The sequence below is a fragment of the Pan paniscus genome, chromosome 12 (genome assembly GCF_029289425.2).
Source record: "Pan paniscus chromosome 12, NHGRI_mPanPan1-v2.0_pri, whole genome shotgun sequence".
Classification (NCBI taxonomy): Eukaryota; Metazoa; Chordata; class Mammalia; order Primates; family Hominidae; genus Pan; species Pan paniscus.
In genome coordinates, this window is record NC_073261.2 from 89,567,923 (window position 1) to 89,582,226 (window position 14,304).

The 14,304-nt window shown below is 37.2% G+C and overlaps 1 protein-coding gene across 2 annotated transcripts in view; it reads left to right on the top strand.

The window, feature by feature from the left end:
* The window catches only part of STRN (striatin), a 122,629-nt gene that overhangs the window by 53,848 nt on the left and 54,477 nt on the right, over positions 1-14,304 (top strand). For both annotated transcript variants that reach the window (XM_063594629.1, XM_034952935.3), the window contains exons 4-6: positions 6,958-7,036; positions 9,823-9,990; positions 12,927-13,062. In XM_063594629.1, coding sequence (XP_063450699.1) covers positions 6,958-7,036; positions 9,823-9,990; positions 12,927-13,062 — 383 coding nt within the window. The remainder of the gene's footprint in view (positions 1-6,957; positions 7,037-9,822; positions 9,991-12,926; positions 13,063-14,304) is intronic.

Below are 14,304 nucleotides of genomic sequence, written 5' to 3' on the forward strand. Positions count from 1 at the left end.
TGAGGAATGACATTTAAAAGACTGGTAGAAGAACGGAAACGTGAAAAAGAGTCTGATACAGAGTACATTAACAGTAGGAGGAAAACCAGGAGACCAAGGAAACCAAGAGAAGAGAGGGCTTCCAGAAGGAAGGACTGTTCACCACTACTGGTTAATTCCCAGAGGGCTGAAGAATATCTGTAGGACTTGGTGACACATGGGACACTGAGAACTTTAGGAGAGAGGTGAGGGCAGAAATAAAGTGGGTATAGTTAGCTTTCAGGAAGCTTAGGTTGTGAAGGTGAAGGAGAGAGATTAGAGGGCAATAGCTGGAAGGACACATGGGGTCAAGGAAAGTGTGTGTGTGCACACTCGCATGCACCTGTGTGATGTGTGTCTTAGAGGAGTAACCAATAAAAGGGAAAGAGTAGAGATACTCAAAATAGGAAGATAATCTGAAGAAGGTGGTAGGGACTGGATTCTGAGCATAGCTGGAGAATGGCAGGAGGAGCGCATGTCTTTTATCATTACCAAGAGAGAATGTAGGAAGTTAGGTTAACAGGTTTATAGATTTGGATTTCTGTTTGGTGGTGGGTATTTGAGGAAATGTCCACAAGTGATAGCTTTATGTATGAGATAGGATTATCTGCTGAGAGTGGGTCAGATGTTTAAGAAAAGTAGAGAAGGTTTAAAATGCTAATGGTAAACAGGAAGACTAACTTTCTAGGGAATAGTAGGATCGAGAAAAGCTAAGGGTCCAGTTGAGGTGTGTGATCATGAGTGTATGTAGAGGCACTAGGCTGCAAATTTGGTAGCCTGGGTAAAGTAAAAGAGAATGCAGATAGTTAATAGTTGAATTCACGGAGAGAAAAAGGGACAAAAAAATTTGGCAAAGGAATGATTGAAGTGATAAGCCATGAACTAAAACTACAGAGGGAAGGAAGTGAAGACACAAGGAGGCTGGCTAATGGGTGAATTAAAAGTAAGGGGGTAGATTCTGGTCTAGAGCAGGTCAGCAAACTTTTTCTGTAAAGGGCCGGATAGTAAATATTTTGGGTTTTGCAGGCTGTTTGTTGCAGCTACTCAACTTTGCCACTGTAACATGCAAGCATTCATAGAAAGTACATAAATGAATGGATGTATCTGTACTATAAAAACAGGTGGTAGGCTGGATTTGACATGCAGGCAGTAGTGTGCTGGCCCCTGGCTAGAGGTCCCAGCTAAATTAAAGAACTAGCAAATTTAGGGAAAAAAAGAAAGAAAAAAGAACTAATGAATTGGGAGTAACTGAGCCTGACGGGTCTGCTCAGAGAATCAGTTTGCATCTATCATAGTTCTTCATGATGATAAGACCTAAGATATGACAGCTAGAGAGGGTGGTGGCTGTGGAGAGGCAGAAGTGGATCTCCTACATGCATATTGATTTCACTCAAGATGATGTAGAAGTTTGGTGGCAGAAACATGTGAGCCAGATTTGGAGGGTTATCTTGGGATTTATAGATGACGGTGATAAGGACTAGGAGGTGGCAGAAAGGGTATATTCAAATAGCATAACCATTAAAGAAGCAGGGATTTTTTTTTCCATTCTTTGTTCTTTTATCTATTTACCATATTTTCCTAAAACTGATAATCCAGGCATTTTCTGAAACATTTTTCACAAAAATTTACTTTTCCTTTCTAATTTTTGTCCCACTTCCAGATCTTCATATTTCTACTTTAGGAGAATATTATCTCAGGCTATGTTAAAATGTATTTATTTTTGATATTTCAGTCTCTCCTATTTAATATTAGAAGCCAAGTAGTTATTTAAAGTTGAATATATCCAGTGTGATAAATTCTTTTAATTGAGAAATTTAGACCATTTGCACTTATGATTATTGATATGGTTAGGTTAATGCTACCACTTTTGTAATTCATTTTGTTCAGTCTGTTCTTGTTTCTTTTCCTTCTTTTTCAGGCTTCTTTTGAATTATCAAATATTTTTTATGATTCAATTTTATCTCTTTTGCTGACTTATTAGCAGTAATTCTTATTTTAGTAATTGCTTTAGGGCTTACAAGGCACATCTTTAACTTATTACAGTCTGTCTTCAAGTGATAATACACCACTTCATGGATTGTACAATAACCTTATAATAGTGTACTTCCGTTTCTCCTCTTCCCAGTCTTTGTGCTATTGTCATGTATTTTACTTCTATGTATGTGATAAACCACACACTCCATTGTTATTTTTTTCCAGCAGTCTTTTGTCTTTTAAAGATATTTAAATAATAGTATGAAAAAAAATTCCCAATACTCATTATTCCTTTGTGTAGATCTGTGTTTCCATATTATTTTCCTTCAGCCTTAAAGTCTTCCGCTCACGTATCTTGTAATGTGGAATGCTAGTAATGAATTTTTGCAGCTTTTGTATGTCTGAAAAAGTCTTTTTTTTTTTTGAGACGAAGTCTCGCTCTTGTCCCCCAGGCTGGAGTGTGACGGCACGATCTCGGCTCACTGCAACCTCCGCCTCCCAGGTTCAAGCGATTCTCCTGCCTCAGCCCCCCGAGTAGCTGGGTTTACAGGCGCCTGCCACCACACCTGGATAATTTTTGTATTTTTAGCAGAAATGGGGTTTTACCATGTTGGCCAGGGTGATCTAGAATTCCTGACCTCAGGTGATCTGCCCACCTTGGCCTCCCAAAGTGCTGGGATTACAGGCGTGAGCCACTGCGCCCGGCCTGAAAAAGTCTTTATTTTGCTCATAGGCATTATTTCTGATGAGATATCTCCTGTTGCCCTTATTTTTGTTCCTCTGTGTATAATGTGACCTTTTTCTCTGGCTGCTTTTAAGATTTTCTCTTTATCATTGGTTCTAAATGATTTTATTATGATATGCCCTGGTGTAGTTAGCCCTCTCTACATATTTCTTATGCTTGGGATTTATTGAGTTTCTTGGATCTATGGGTTTATAGTTTTCATGGAATTTGGCACTTTTCAGCCATTATTTCTTCAGATACTGTTTTTGTTCCTCCCTGTGCTATGATCTGGAAACTCTCTCTAGGTGGTGTCTGGGATAATCATGAGGCTTACCTGTTTGCTTCCCCCTTCTCTCAGTTATTACTGTCCTTTGTTGCTTGATGTCCAGTGTTTTGAAAACCATTGTTTCATCTGTTTTGTTTTATAGTTGGTTCAGCAGGACGGTAAATCTAGTGTCTGTTACCCTAATTTGACAGGAAATAGCAGTCAAATACTTTCGATATTACCGAGAAATTCAACTATTATCTATATTAAAATCCTCACTTTAATATAATGTCACTTTTTGAACTTGACAAGGCAAGAATGAATGTGATAGTTAATGACTGCTTACTAACCATGGAAAGAACTGCGAGCTTAGCCTGAATAAGGAAATATAAGAGCTATTTCACTTTGGGTTTCTTTTTTTAACCTGAATTTTTTTTTTTTTTTTGAGATGAAGTCTCTAGCTCTGTTGCCCAGGCTGCAGTGCAGTGGTGCAATGTCGATTCACTGCAACCTTCGCCTCCTTGGTTCAAATGATTCTCCTGTCTCAGCCTCCCTAGTAGCTGGGATTACAGGCATGCGCCACCTTGCCCAGCTATTTTTTTTTCTGGGGTGTTTGGGGGTGGGGATAGAGGCTTGCTCTGTCGCCCGGGCTGGAGTGTAGTGATGTGATCTTGGCTCACTGCAACCTCTGCCTCCCAGGTTCATGTGATTCTCCTGCCTCACCCTCCTGAGTAGTTGGGATTACAGGCAGGAGCCACCGCACCCAGCCTCCAACTAACTTTTCTATTTTTAGTAGAGATGAAGTTTCACCATATTGGCCAGGCTGGTCTCAAACTCCTGGATTTGAGTGATCTGCCCACCTCGGCCTCCCAAAGTGCTGGTATTACAGGCATGAGCCACTGCGGCCCAGCCATAACTTCAGATGTTACTTAGAGGGTCAGATTTTATCTCAGTGTAAGAATACACTTTTTTTTAAGAGGATAGGGTACATTCTTATTTGATTCTTATTAAGATATAATTTACATATCATAAAAGTCACCCTTTTTAGTGTTTTCACAAATCTCTCCCTCCGTACGCTAATCCCCTGGCAACCAGTAGTCTGTTTTCCATTTCTGTAGTTTTGCCTTTTCTAGAAAGTCATATGAATTCCAGAATCTTACAGATTGTAGCCTTTCGATTCTGGCTTATTCACTTAGAATAATGCATTTGAGATTTATGTATGTTTGTATCAGTAATTCATTCCTTGTTCTTCTTGAGTAGTATTCCATTGATTTGCTGTATCACACTTTTTTGTAATATCACTGGCTGCCAAAATAGGCAGAAGTAGTTGAGTATATTTGAGGATGGCATAGAAAGGATTTAGCCCTATTCTGATGGGAGATTTAATGACCTCAGAACTTCATTTAACATCTGAAGTCTTGAAAAGGCAATGTAAATGTTTTTACTTGGCAAGTACAGGTTATTCACTTGACTTAAGAAGGGGATATATTGGAACATATTATGTTACCTGCACAGATCCTGAATTTGCGGTCAGTGGAAACAAGATGTATTTGTTTTCCCTTAGTTTGGGGACAGCGTTTTTGCTCCCTTCTTTTTTTATTTTTTATTTTTTTTAATTTATTTTCTCTTTGAAGTTATCACAAAGTAATTAGCTTCTTTTTGGAGTTAATTTAATTCCCCTTATTTTCTACCTGCCTTTCCAGTCTGTTTCTTTGGTATATCACAGAACTAAGCCTAGTTATTTTAGAGTTCTTTTAGAAGAAAAACAAACTTGGAAGATTTAATTCTTATTTTTATTCATGTATTTCTCTAATTTCTTATTGTAGTGATAGCATGTGAAGGAAAATGCTGGGGCTCTGGAGTGAAACAGAAATTCAACACTTACAATTGTGTTTCTAACTAAAAAACCTGAAAATTGCCTTCCAAAACTCAAGCTTTCTTATCTTTAAAATGAGGCTAAGTACCTATGTTTGAGGTTGTAAGGAATAAAAGAGATAATGTATGTGTTTTTAACACAGTATGTAGTAAATACTTAATTTCTTTCTTTTTTTTTTTTGAGACAGAGTCTTGCTCTGTCACCCATGCTGGAGTGCAGTGGCATCATCTCGGCTCACTGCAACCTCCGCCTCCCAGGTTCAAGCGATTCTCCTGCCTCAGCCTCCTGAGTAGCTGGGAAACAGGCATGTGCCACCACGCCTGGCTAAGGTTTTGTATTTTTAGTAGAGACAGGATTTCACCGCGTTAGCCAGGCTAGTGTCTGTCTCCTGACCTTGTGATCTGCCCACCTTGGCCTCCCAAAGTGCTGGGATTACAGGTGTGAGCCACTGTGCCTGGCCCGTAAATACTTAATTTCAAATGTCACCAAATAAATTTTTCCAGTCCCTATTGTATCTCCACTTGAATAAGATCCTATAAAGATCAGCAGTTTTTTAGAGTTTGATCAAGGGCTGAGGAAAGTATGCACTTTATTTGTACTGTTAATGTAGAACCATAGTATAGCTTGGAGATTGTGTAGTCCAGACTTACCATGGGGAAAGCTCTTTTTATTTTACCACCTTCTAAAAAGGATTCTGGTTTTACCTAATGATGAATTTAAGCTTTAAAATGTTTAGGAGGTTTTCATTCAAAGAATGTCATTAAAAGAATACTTGAGGTGTTTTTTTTTTTTTTTTGAGATGGAGTCTTGCTCTGTCGCCCACGCTGGAGTGCAATGGCGCAATCATCTCGGCTCACTGCAACCTCTGCTTCTTGGGTTCAAGGGGTTGTCCTGCCTCAGCCTCCCGAGTAGTTGGGATTATAGGCACCCACCACCACTAATTTTTGTATTTTTAGTAGATATGGGGTTTTTGCCATGTTGGTCAGGCTGGTCTCAAACTCCTGACCTCAGGTGATCCACCCGCCTCAGCCTCCCAAGGTGCTGGGATTACAGGTGTGAGCCACCACGCCTGGCCTACCTGAAGTTTTTAAATGTAATAGCTAATGAAGGAAACAGGTTTGGATTGAGGTTGTTATATATCTGCTCTTTACCAAATTGGCTTTTCTACCATCATTCCTCAGTATTTTGTTGTAGTTCTTTTCTTAAAAATATTATTTATTTGTTACTTATTCATTCATTCATTCATTGATTGTTTTGAGACAGAGCCTCCCTCTGTTGCCTAGGCTGGAGTACAGTGGCACGATCACAGCTCACTGCAGCCTCGTCTTCCCGGGCTAAGGTGATTCTCCCACCTAAGCCTCCCTAGTAGCTGGGACCACAGCTGCATGCCACTATGACCAGATAATTTTTTTTGTAGAGACAGGGTTTACTCCATGTTGCCCAGGCTGGTCTCAAACTCCTGGGTTCTAGAGATCCACCTGCCTTGGCCTCCCAAATTGCTGGGATTATAGGCGTGAGCCACCATGCCCAGTTATTATTTATTTTTAATTTTTAATTTCTGTGGGTACATAGTAGGTGTATATATTTATGGGGTACATGAGATGTTTTGATAGAGGCATGCAATGTGTACTAGTCACATCATGGAAAATGGGGTATCCATCCCCTCAAGCATTTATCCTTTGTGTTACAAATAATCCAGTTATACCCTTAGTTATTTTTAAATGTTCAATTATTATTATTATTGGCTTGTTCTAGTTCTGATGTGCTACTTTATAATACTTTTATTTGGCTGTCATTGTGTGACTTGATTGGATAAGTCTTTGTTCTGGAGAAAAATTCTCAGTCTAGTTAAAGACAGGGAAAATGTATTTATTTTAGTTCTGCTACTCTTAGGGAAATCCAGTAGCAATAATTTATATCAGAGTTTTGTTATAGAAATTACAGTTAAAAAACAGAACTTACATTATCCTAACACATACCTTACAGTTGCAGTGTTACATATTCTTAATCTTATAAATGTTTATTGGACGTTATTAATGAATTAAGATGCCCTCTAATACGTAAAACAAGTCAGTTTTATTATGACTTAATGTTTTCTAGATGAAGGTAATGAAACAGAAGTGCAGCCACAACAAAACAGCCAGTTAATGTGGAAACAAGGTCGACAACTACTCAGACAGTAAGTGTCTCATGGTCAAACTTATGAATGGCTGAAGACAAGAAACAGTTTTATGAAGTTATTTTTACTGTGTATTTTCAAGTCAGATGAATATTTTATCTCTTATACGGATGCTGTGAAAAAGCTTAATTGAATTACTGTTCCTTTTTCATATTAAATACTTTTTCTGTGTGGTAGAACTTACATAGTTAAAAGAATTTTATAACTTTAAAGTTATTCTTTTCATTGCGTATTTTATGTATGAATATATAACATTTTAATATATGTGCAGTTGGCCAGGCGCAGTAGCTCACGCCTGTAATCCCAGCACTTTGGGAGGTCAAGGTGGATAGATCACTTAAAGTCAGGAGTTTGAGACCAGCCTCACCAACATGGTGAAACTCCATCTCTACTAAAAACACAAAATTAGCCGGGCGTGGTGGCACATGCTTGTAATCCCAGCTTCTTGGGAGGCTGAGGCAGGAGAATTGCTTGAACCCGGGAGGTGGAGTTTGCAGTGAGCCGAGATCACGCCTTTGCACTCCAGCCTGGGCAACAAGAGCGAAACTTCATCTCAAAAAAAAAAAAAAAAAAGTGCAATTGGTGTTTACATGCAATTTTGTTATGTTTTAAAACTTTTAAATAATTGGAGAACTTTTTGAATTCTCCAAATTTGCAAATATTGCCTAACATATATTTCATTCATTCATTCATTCATTCATTCATTCATTTGAGATGGAGTCTCACTCTGTCACTCAGGCTGGAGTCCAGTGGCACAATCTTGGCTTACAGCAACTGCTGCCTCCTGGGCTCTAGTGATTCTCTTGCCTCAGCCTCCCGGGTAGCTGGGACTACAGGTGTGTGCCTCTATGCCTGTCTAATTTTTTTGTATTTTTGTAGAGATGGGGTTTTGCCATGTTGGCCAGGCTGATCTCGAACTCCTGACTTCGAGTGATCTCCCCACCTCGGCCTCCCAAAGTGCTGGGATTACAGGTGTGAGCCACCATGCCTGGTCAACTTTCTTCCATGAAATATTAATATGTATTTGAGACAATAAAGAGTAAACAAAGATGGGTTGAGGTTCTGATATCAAGAGGTAGACTAGACTTACCAACTCAGTGCCTGGTTCTTGAATACCACCTTTGAAACTCATATTCAGATTTGTGCCTCAGTAAAATGAAATGTACTACCTGGTTTTTTGGAGGTTGATTATAAGTTGTTTAAACCCAAGGTTTCCAAAGTGAATGTATAGCAGCTATTACTTTTGACTACGGAAAGAGAATCTTAAAATGTCTTTGCATATGTACTTTTTAATCTAGATAGTTACAAGAAAATGAGATATTTTCTGATATTTAATAAGTGAATTTTTACTAATGCCCACACTTTGATCTTAAATATGACTTATACATCTTCCTTTTTAAAATAGATGTGTTCTTAGAATGTTAATCTTTTTTTAAACAAAAAATGGTTTCATAATGAGCTATCCAAGAGATATTTTCAAAAACTTCAAAAGACCCATAATCTACTCTTCTGAGTAAAGGTGTCATTTTATCAATGAATGAGGAAGTAACTGTTGAGTAAAACCACCTTTTCTATGGCAAGAGCAGTTTTGAAACAGGTATTTGTAATGTGATTTTGTTGCCAAAGTGAGGTATGTCTCAAATATTATTTGTTAAAAATGGAAAAATATAACGTCTTTGAAGCCGTTTTCAAGAACTTTAAATTTAGGAAAGTTGGGAATTTATTATCCAAATTTTAATCGAGACCTTTCTATAAATACTGGATGGGATTGAAAAATGAGCATCTTGATTTGGTAAGATACACTTACTCCCTTTGATCACATATATTTCTGAGATAACTCTTTCAGCTATAATAACTAAGACCAAATCTTGTTAATAAACTGAACTTAAACTGGTTATCTCGTCAACCTTTGTTTTCTTCTTTCATCCAGTAGACTCGGTGCCTACTTATAAGTTAATGTCCGATGTTTGTCTATCGTTTTTATTAATGGCATTTACCTTTTTCATGGTCCTCCCACTGCCACTTTTGGTCTGTTCTGGTCAACTTTGGTGTTAATAGGTATTGAGTCCTTTCTATATGCCAGGTACAATATTAGGTGTGTCTGTTTTAAAGGATAGAAAACTGAGGTTCAGGAGAATTAAAGTTATGCAAGTAAGTGGCAGAAACAGGACCCAGATCTAGCTCTCAATACAAAGCCTTTGCTCTTTTTTTGTGTTGCTGCCTTTCAGTAACGTACACACACATGTGTACACACACCCCCTACATTCTACAATTTAATTGCAGTCTATTTTTATTTTAAAGTTGTCTCAGGATAGAAGCTTCAATTCTGTAGAAGTGACTCGAGAAATACTACCTTGTGTGTAATGAAGGAGACGATATATGCTAGGAACATTCTGTCTAGATCACAAACAGTTGATCCATGACAAATTTAAAAAACTACTGGAATAAGTATTATAAAATACTGATTTGGTAGTCTAGCTCCAATCCAGCCTAAAGAAAAGAATGTGCTATTAGATATATTAAAGACCAGCTTCTTCTTATGGTAAATGTAATGAATGGTGTATTGTATAGTTCTCTCACTTTTCTCAGTGACTGTAGAGGCTGGTACTGCAAGAGACAGCTCCATCTGCAGCTGGAAGATTATTTATTAACAAGTCTTACTAGCATAGTACTGTACTGTTAAGTCTTATACAGGCAATGAGTTTAAATAAATACTTTTATTTACATATTAAATTATAGAATACTGATTCCAGTATGACTGAACTCTAAGGATTCTCTTCACACAGGTATCTACAGGAGGTGGGTTATACAGATACTATTCTAGATGTGAAATCTAAACGAGTGCGAGCTTTGTTGGGCTTTTCAAGTGATGTCACGGACAGGGAAGATGACAAAAATCAGGACTCAGTTGTAAATGGCACAGAGGCTGAAGTTAAAGAGACAGCAATGATTGGGTAAGTATTTTGTCTGGAAAGTGTTTTAGCTATTATTAGTTCTTATTAAATATTTTTGGTTTTATGGACATTAGTTGTAGTTTTAGGTAGTGACATAGAAATAATTTAATTATAACTTAATAAAAATTCTAACATTTTATTTGGTTAGAAGGTAACAAGGATTGGAGTTATTTATGACTATTTTAATTCAAGAATATTATTTGTGATATTTATTTAATACAGATATTTAATAGATTTTAGTATATTGACTTAATCACTAAATAAAGCTTCAGAAAAGATTTTATTTGGAAATTCAGTACAAATCTGTAAGAATGACGTTTCATGATTGGTGATCCAGAAATCGTAAAAATACCTCAAATTCTGTAGAAGTCACACTGTTTTTTAACCACTTTTGTTTATCTATTAATGTTGTAATTTATCTTTGATATAAAATATCTATTTTAAGTAGGTATTTTGAAGTGACAGCGTAAGTGTGAACAATTCAGTAGCTATTTGAAATATTTTGTTTTCCATTTTGGATTATGTATCGTACAATTATATATGATTCTACTTAAAATAAGCATAAACAGTTCAATAAAGAGATTCTTATTTATTGGGAAAAAATTTTCGTGATTAATTGAATAAAAAGCCAAAAATTCTGTGAATGTTTAAGTATGACTTTTATTTTGACACTTGTTTAGGAAGGAAGAATGGTTTTAATTGAACTCTATAAATTTTCTAGCAAGAAGATATTTCCTGCTATTTGGAATATAAATTAAAATTATGGGATTAGGTAAAGGTTCACTGTAGGACTTTTATAAACAAAGTTCCTTGGAGCCTTAAAATGTATTCATTAATAATTAAGAATACGTTTCCAACTTTGTAGGCTGCATTAAAAACATACATTAACTTATATTTGTAAATGTAAGGCATGTTATTTCTCTGTATAGATATAGACTGTGTGGACATTATCTTTAGTTCTGTTTTTATGTTCTGGGTTTAATGTAAGTCATCAAGTTAACTTAGATAGTATAAATGGTGTTTTTTTTTTTTGAGACGGAGTCTCGCTCTGTCACCCAGGCTGGAGTGCAGTGGCGCCATCTCAGCTCACTGCAAACTCTGCCTCCCGGGTTCACGCCATTCTCCTGCCTCAGCCTCCCGAGTAGCTGAGACTACAGGTGCGTGCCACCGCACCCAGCTAATTTTTTGTATTTTTAGTAGAGATGGGGTTTCACCATGTTGGCCAGGATGGTCTCCATCTCTTGACCTCATGATCCACCCGCCTTGGCCTCCCAAAGTACTGGGATTACAGGCATGAGCCACCACGCCTGGCCAATAGTATAAATGTTTTTAAGAACTATAATGCATACTTTAATAACCTTCAGTAAAGACTTTCAGGGAAGACCACTCTTGTGTGTTTTGGCCTTGATTTGTCTTTTAAGAATGACAAAGATACTGTTGCTAATCTGTCCGATTTCAGTAGGGATAAAGAGTTAGGGGAGGGTGATACCAAACACAAAGCTGTAAGTAGATTTGAAATTTAAGATAGCTCTCTTTTGAAAATTTTGTCCATAATAGTTTCTACATTTTTTTTTTTTTCCAGGAAAATGCTCTCTGTCTAAAAGATTACCTAATGAACTGGAGATAAATCTTTCTGTTCTGGCCATTGGAATCTTTACTAAATTTATTTATTTATTTATTTATTTATTTATTTATTTATTTAGAGACAGAGTCTCACTCTGTCACCTGGGCTGGAGTGCAGTGGCACGATCTCAGCTCACTGCAACCTCTGCCTCCCGGGTTCAAGCGATTCTCCTGCCTAAGCCTCCCGAGTAGCTGAGACTACAGGCATGCGCCACTACACCCAGCTAATTTTTGTATTTTTAGTAGAGATGGAGTTTCACCATGTTGGTTGGCCAGGATGGTCTCAATCTCTTGACCTCGTGATCCGCCTGCCACAGCCTCCCAAAGTGCTGGGATTACAGGTGTGAGCCACTGCGTCCAGCCAGTCTTTACTAAATTTATTTTGAGGGAACTAAATTCAAGTCATATATTTGAAAATTCAACTATTTCTAAGAGATTAATGGCTTATTAATCAACAGGGTCGAGTCTACTAGCAATGTTAATTTGACTAGTGTATTGCTGTTAGTAACTTTATGTACACATTTTCTCTTTTACTTTAGCTGTTAAGCAGAAATACAAGATTGCATCAGAGAAAAATGACATACTTGTTATTTTCTTAGTTGTGTAAACTTATGTAAGAGGTCAAAGGGAAAGTTGTAGAGAGAATAAGAGTAGAGAAAAACGGCGGTAGAGATAATAAAAATATTTTTAAAATGAAATACATTAAGGTTGGTTTAAGGATCAAAATAATAATAAATCAGGAAGGGGAGTTTTTTACATTAGATTACCACTAATCTAAATAGATACGAGTGGCTCATGCCTATAATCCCAGCACTTTGGGAGGCTGAGGCTGAGGCGGGCGAATCACTTGGGCTCAGGAATTAGAGTCCAATTTGGGCAACATAGTGGAACCCCATCTCTACTTAAAATACAAAAATTAGCAGGGCGTGGTAGCTCACTCCTGTAATCCCAGCTGCTTGGGAGGCTGAAACTGGAGAATTGCATGAACCTGGGAGGCGGAGACTGGAGTGAGTTAGATCATGCTACTGCACTCTACCGTGGGTGACAGAGCCCGGAGACTTTGTCTCCAGGTAGATAGGTAGGTAGGTAGGCAGGCAAGTAGATAGATAGGATTACAAAGTACTTAAAGAGTATCCACTTCCTGTATTGCTTTTTAAATTTGTGGGAGTGTAATTGATAAGAATCAATGTAGATAATGTGATTTGGGATTTATAGTTACCATATAAACAGAAGTTGATGCAACATATCATGGGTTACTTCTTATGTCGAAGTTAGAAAGATTAACTAAGCAGGATGTACATGTTTTACACCAGAAAATCTGAGTTAACAGATTCTGCCTCCGTGCTGGATAATTTCAAATTCCTTGAAAGTGCAGCTGCAGATTTCAGTGATGAAGATGAAGATGATGATGTTGATGGAAGAGAGAAAAGCGTCATTGATACTTCAACAGTGAGTTAGATAACTCATACAATATAAATATTTTTAGGGACTATAATACATACTGTATAATGCATAAAAGAATCCATGTTCTTTAATATTAGCCCCTAGCTTTTTCTTTTTCATGAATTTGGAGACATTTATGAGAGTTTATAATATTGATTTCAAGTTGAGAATATTTTTAATATAGTAGCTTTCTCTTGAAATTCCTCACTGTTTGACTTTTTGTTCATTCATTGAACAGGACAACTTTTCTATGGGGCAGATGAATATAGTAAATATTGTGTGTTATAACAATGCAGGGTTATTGGTTGTTACAAGAGAATAGAATTGACAGACACATCATGGTGCCTGATGGCAGCTAGCATCAGCTCTAATACATGCAGTTTTTGTCTCTTGTCAGGATTGTTTTGGTAGGCAAACTTTCAGAACTCTTCCATTAGAGTTCTTCAAAATTGTTTAGCGTTCTTCTCAAGTTTTGTTCAGATGTTTATAAGCTTATTGACTTTCCCATGGCAGTTTCTTGGAATGAGAGATGTCTTGAAGTAGCCACTTCTTTCTCTTCCCTTCTCCATTTTCTTCTCTTCTTCCCTCTTTCCCCCTTTTCCTCTCTCTTCGCTTTTCTCCCCTCTTCCCCTTCTCCCTTCTCTCTCTTCTTCCTTCTTCCTCCTACTCATTTTCCTTCTTTTTAAAGTAAGATATGAGGACATGTTTCACTTTGTCTAGGAAAATGTTTGCATTTTCTCTTTCACATTAATTTATGAATAGAGAGGAGGAAAGTAAAGTAATAGAAAGCAGATTGGACCTCTAACTAAAAGACTTGGGTTTAAGCTCCAGTTCTGCCACTATTTGTGTTTCTTAATGCTTCAGGCTTAGTTTTTTCATTTGTAAAATGAAGATTGTTATAAATAGCCATCTTAACCTTGGAGGATTTTGTGAGGAACAAAGAGACACTATGTGCGAAAATGATCTGTTTAACTATAAAGTGCTTTCTAAGTGTAACCTCTGTGTGTTTTATGCCTTCTGCTTCTCGGGCTCCATCAGAGACTCAAATTATTACTACCAGATTATTGTTTTCCATCACGACTATTCAATAGTACTCTACTGGTAAAGCCCTGCCATGGAAATTATTTGAAATTCAAGTAGTAACTTCCAATTTTTCTTATCCAAACAAGTAGTAATAGCGTGTGTCTTAATTTACCATAGTAAAAGGAACAGCCTAAATTTCTATGACGCTTTTTCTGTGTCCTGATC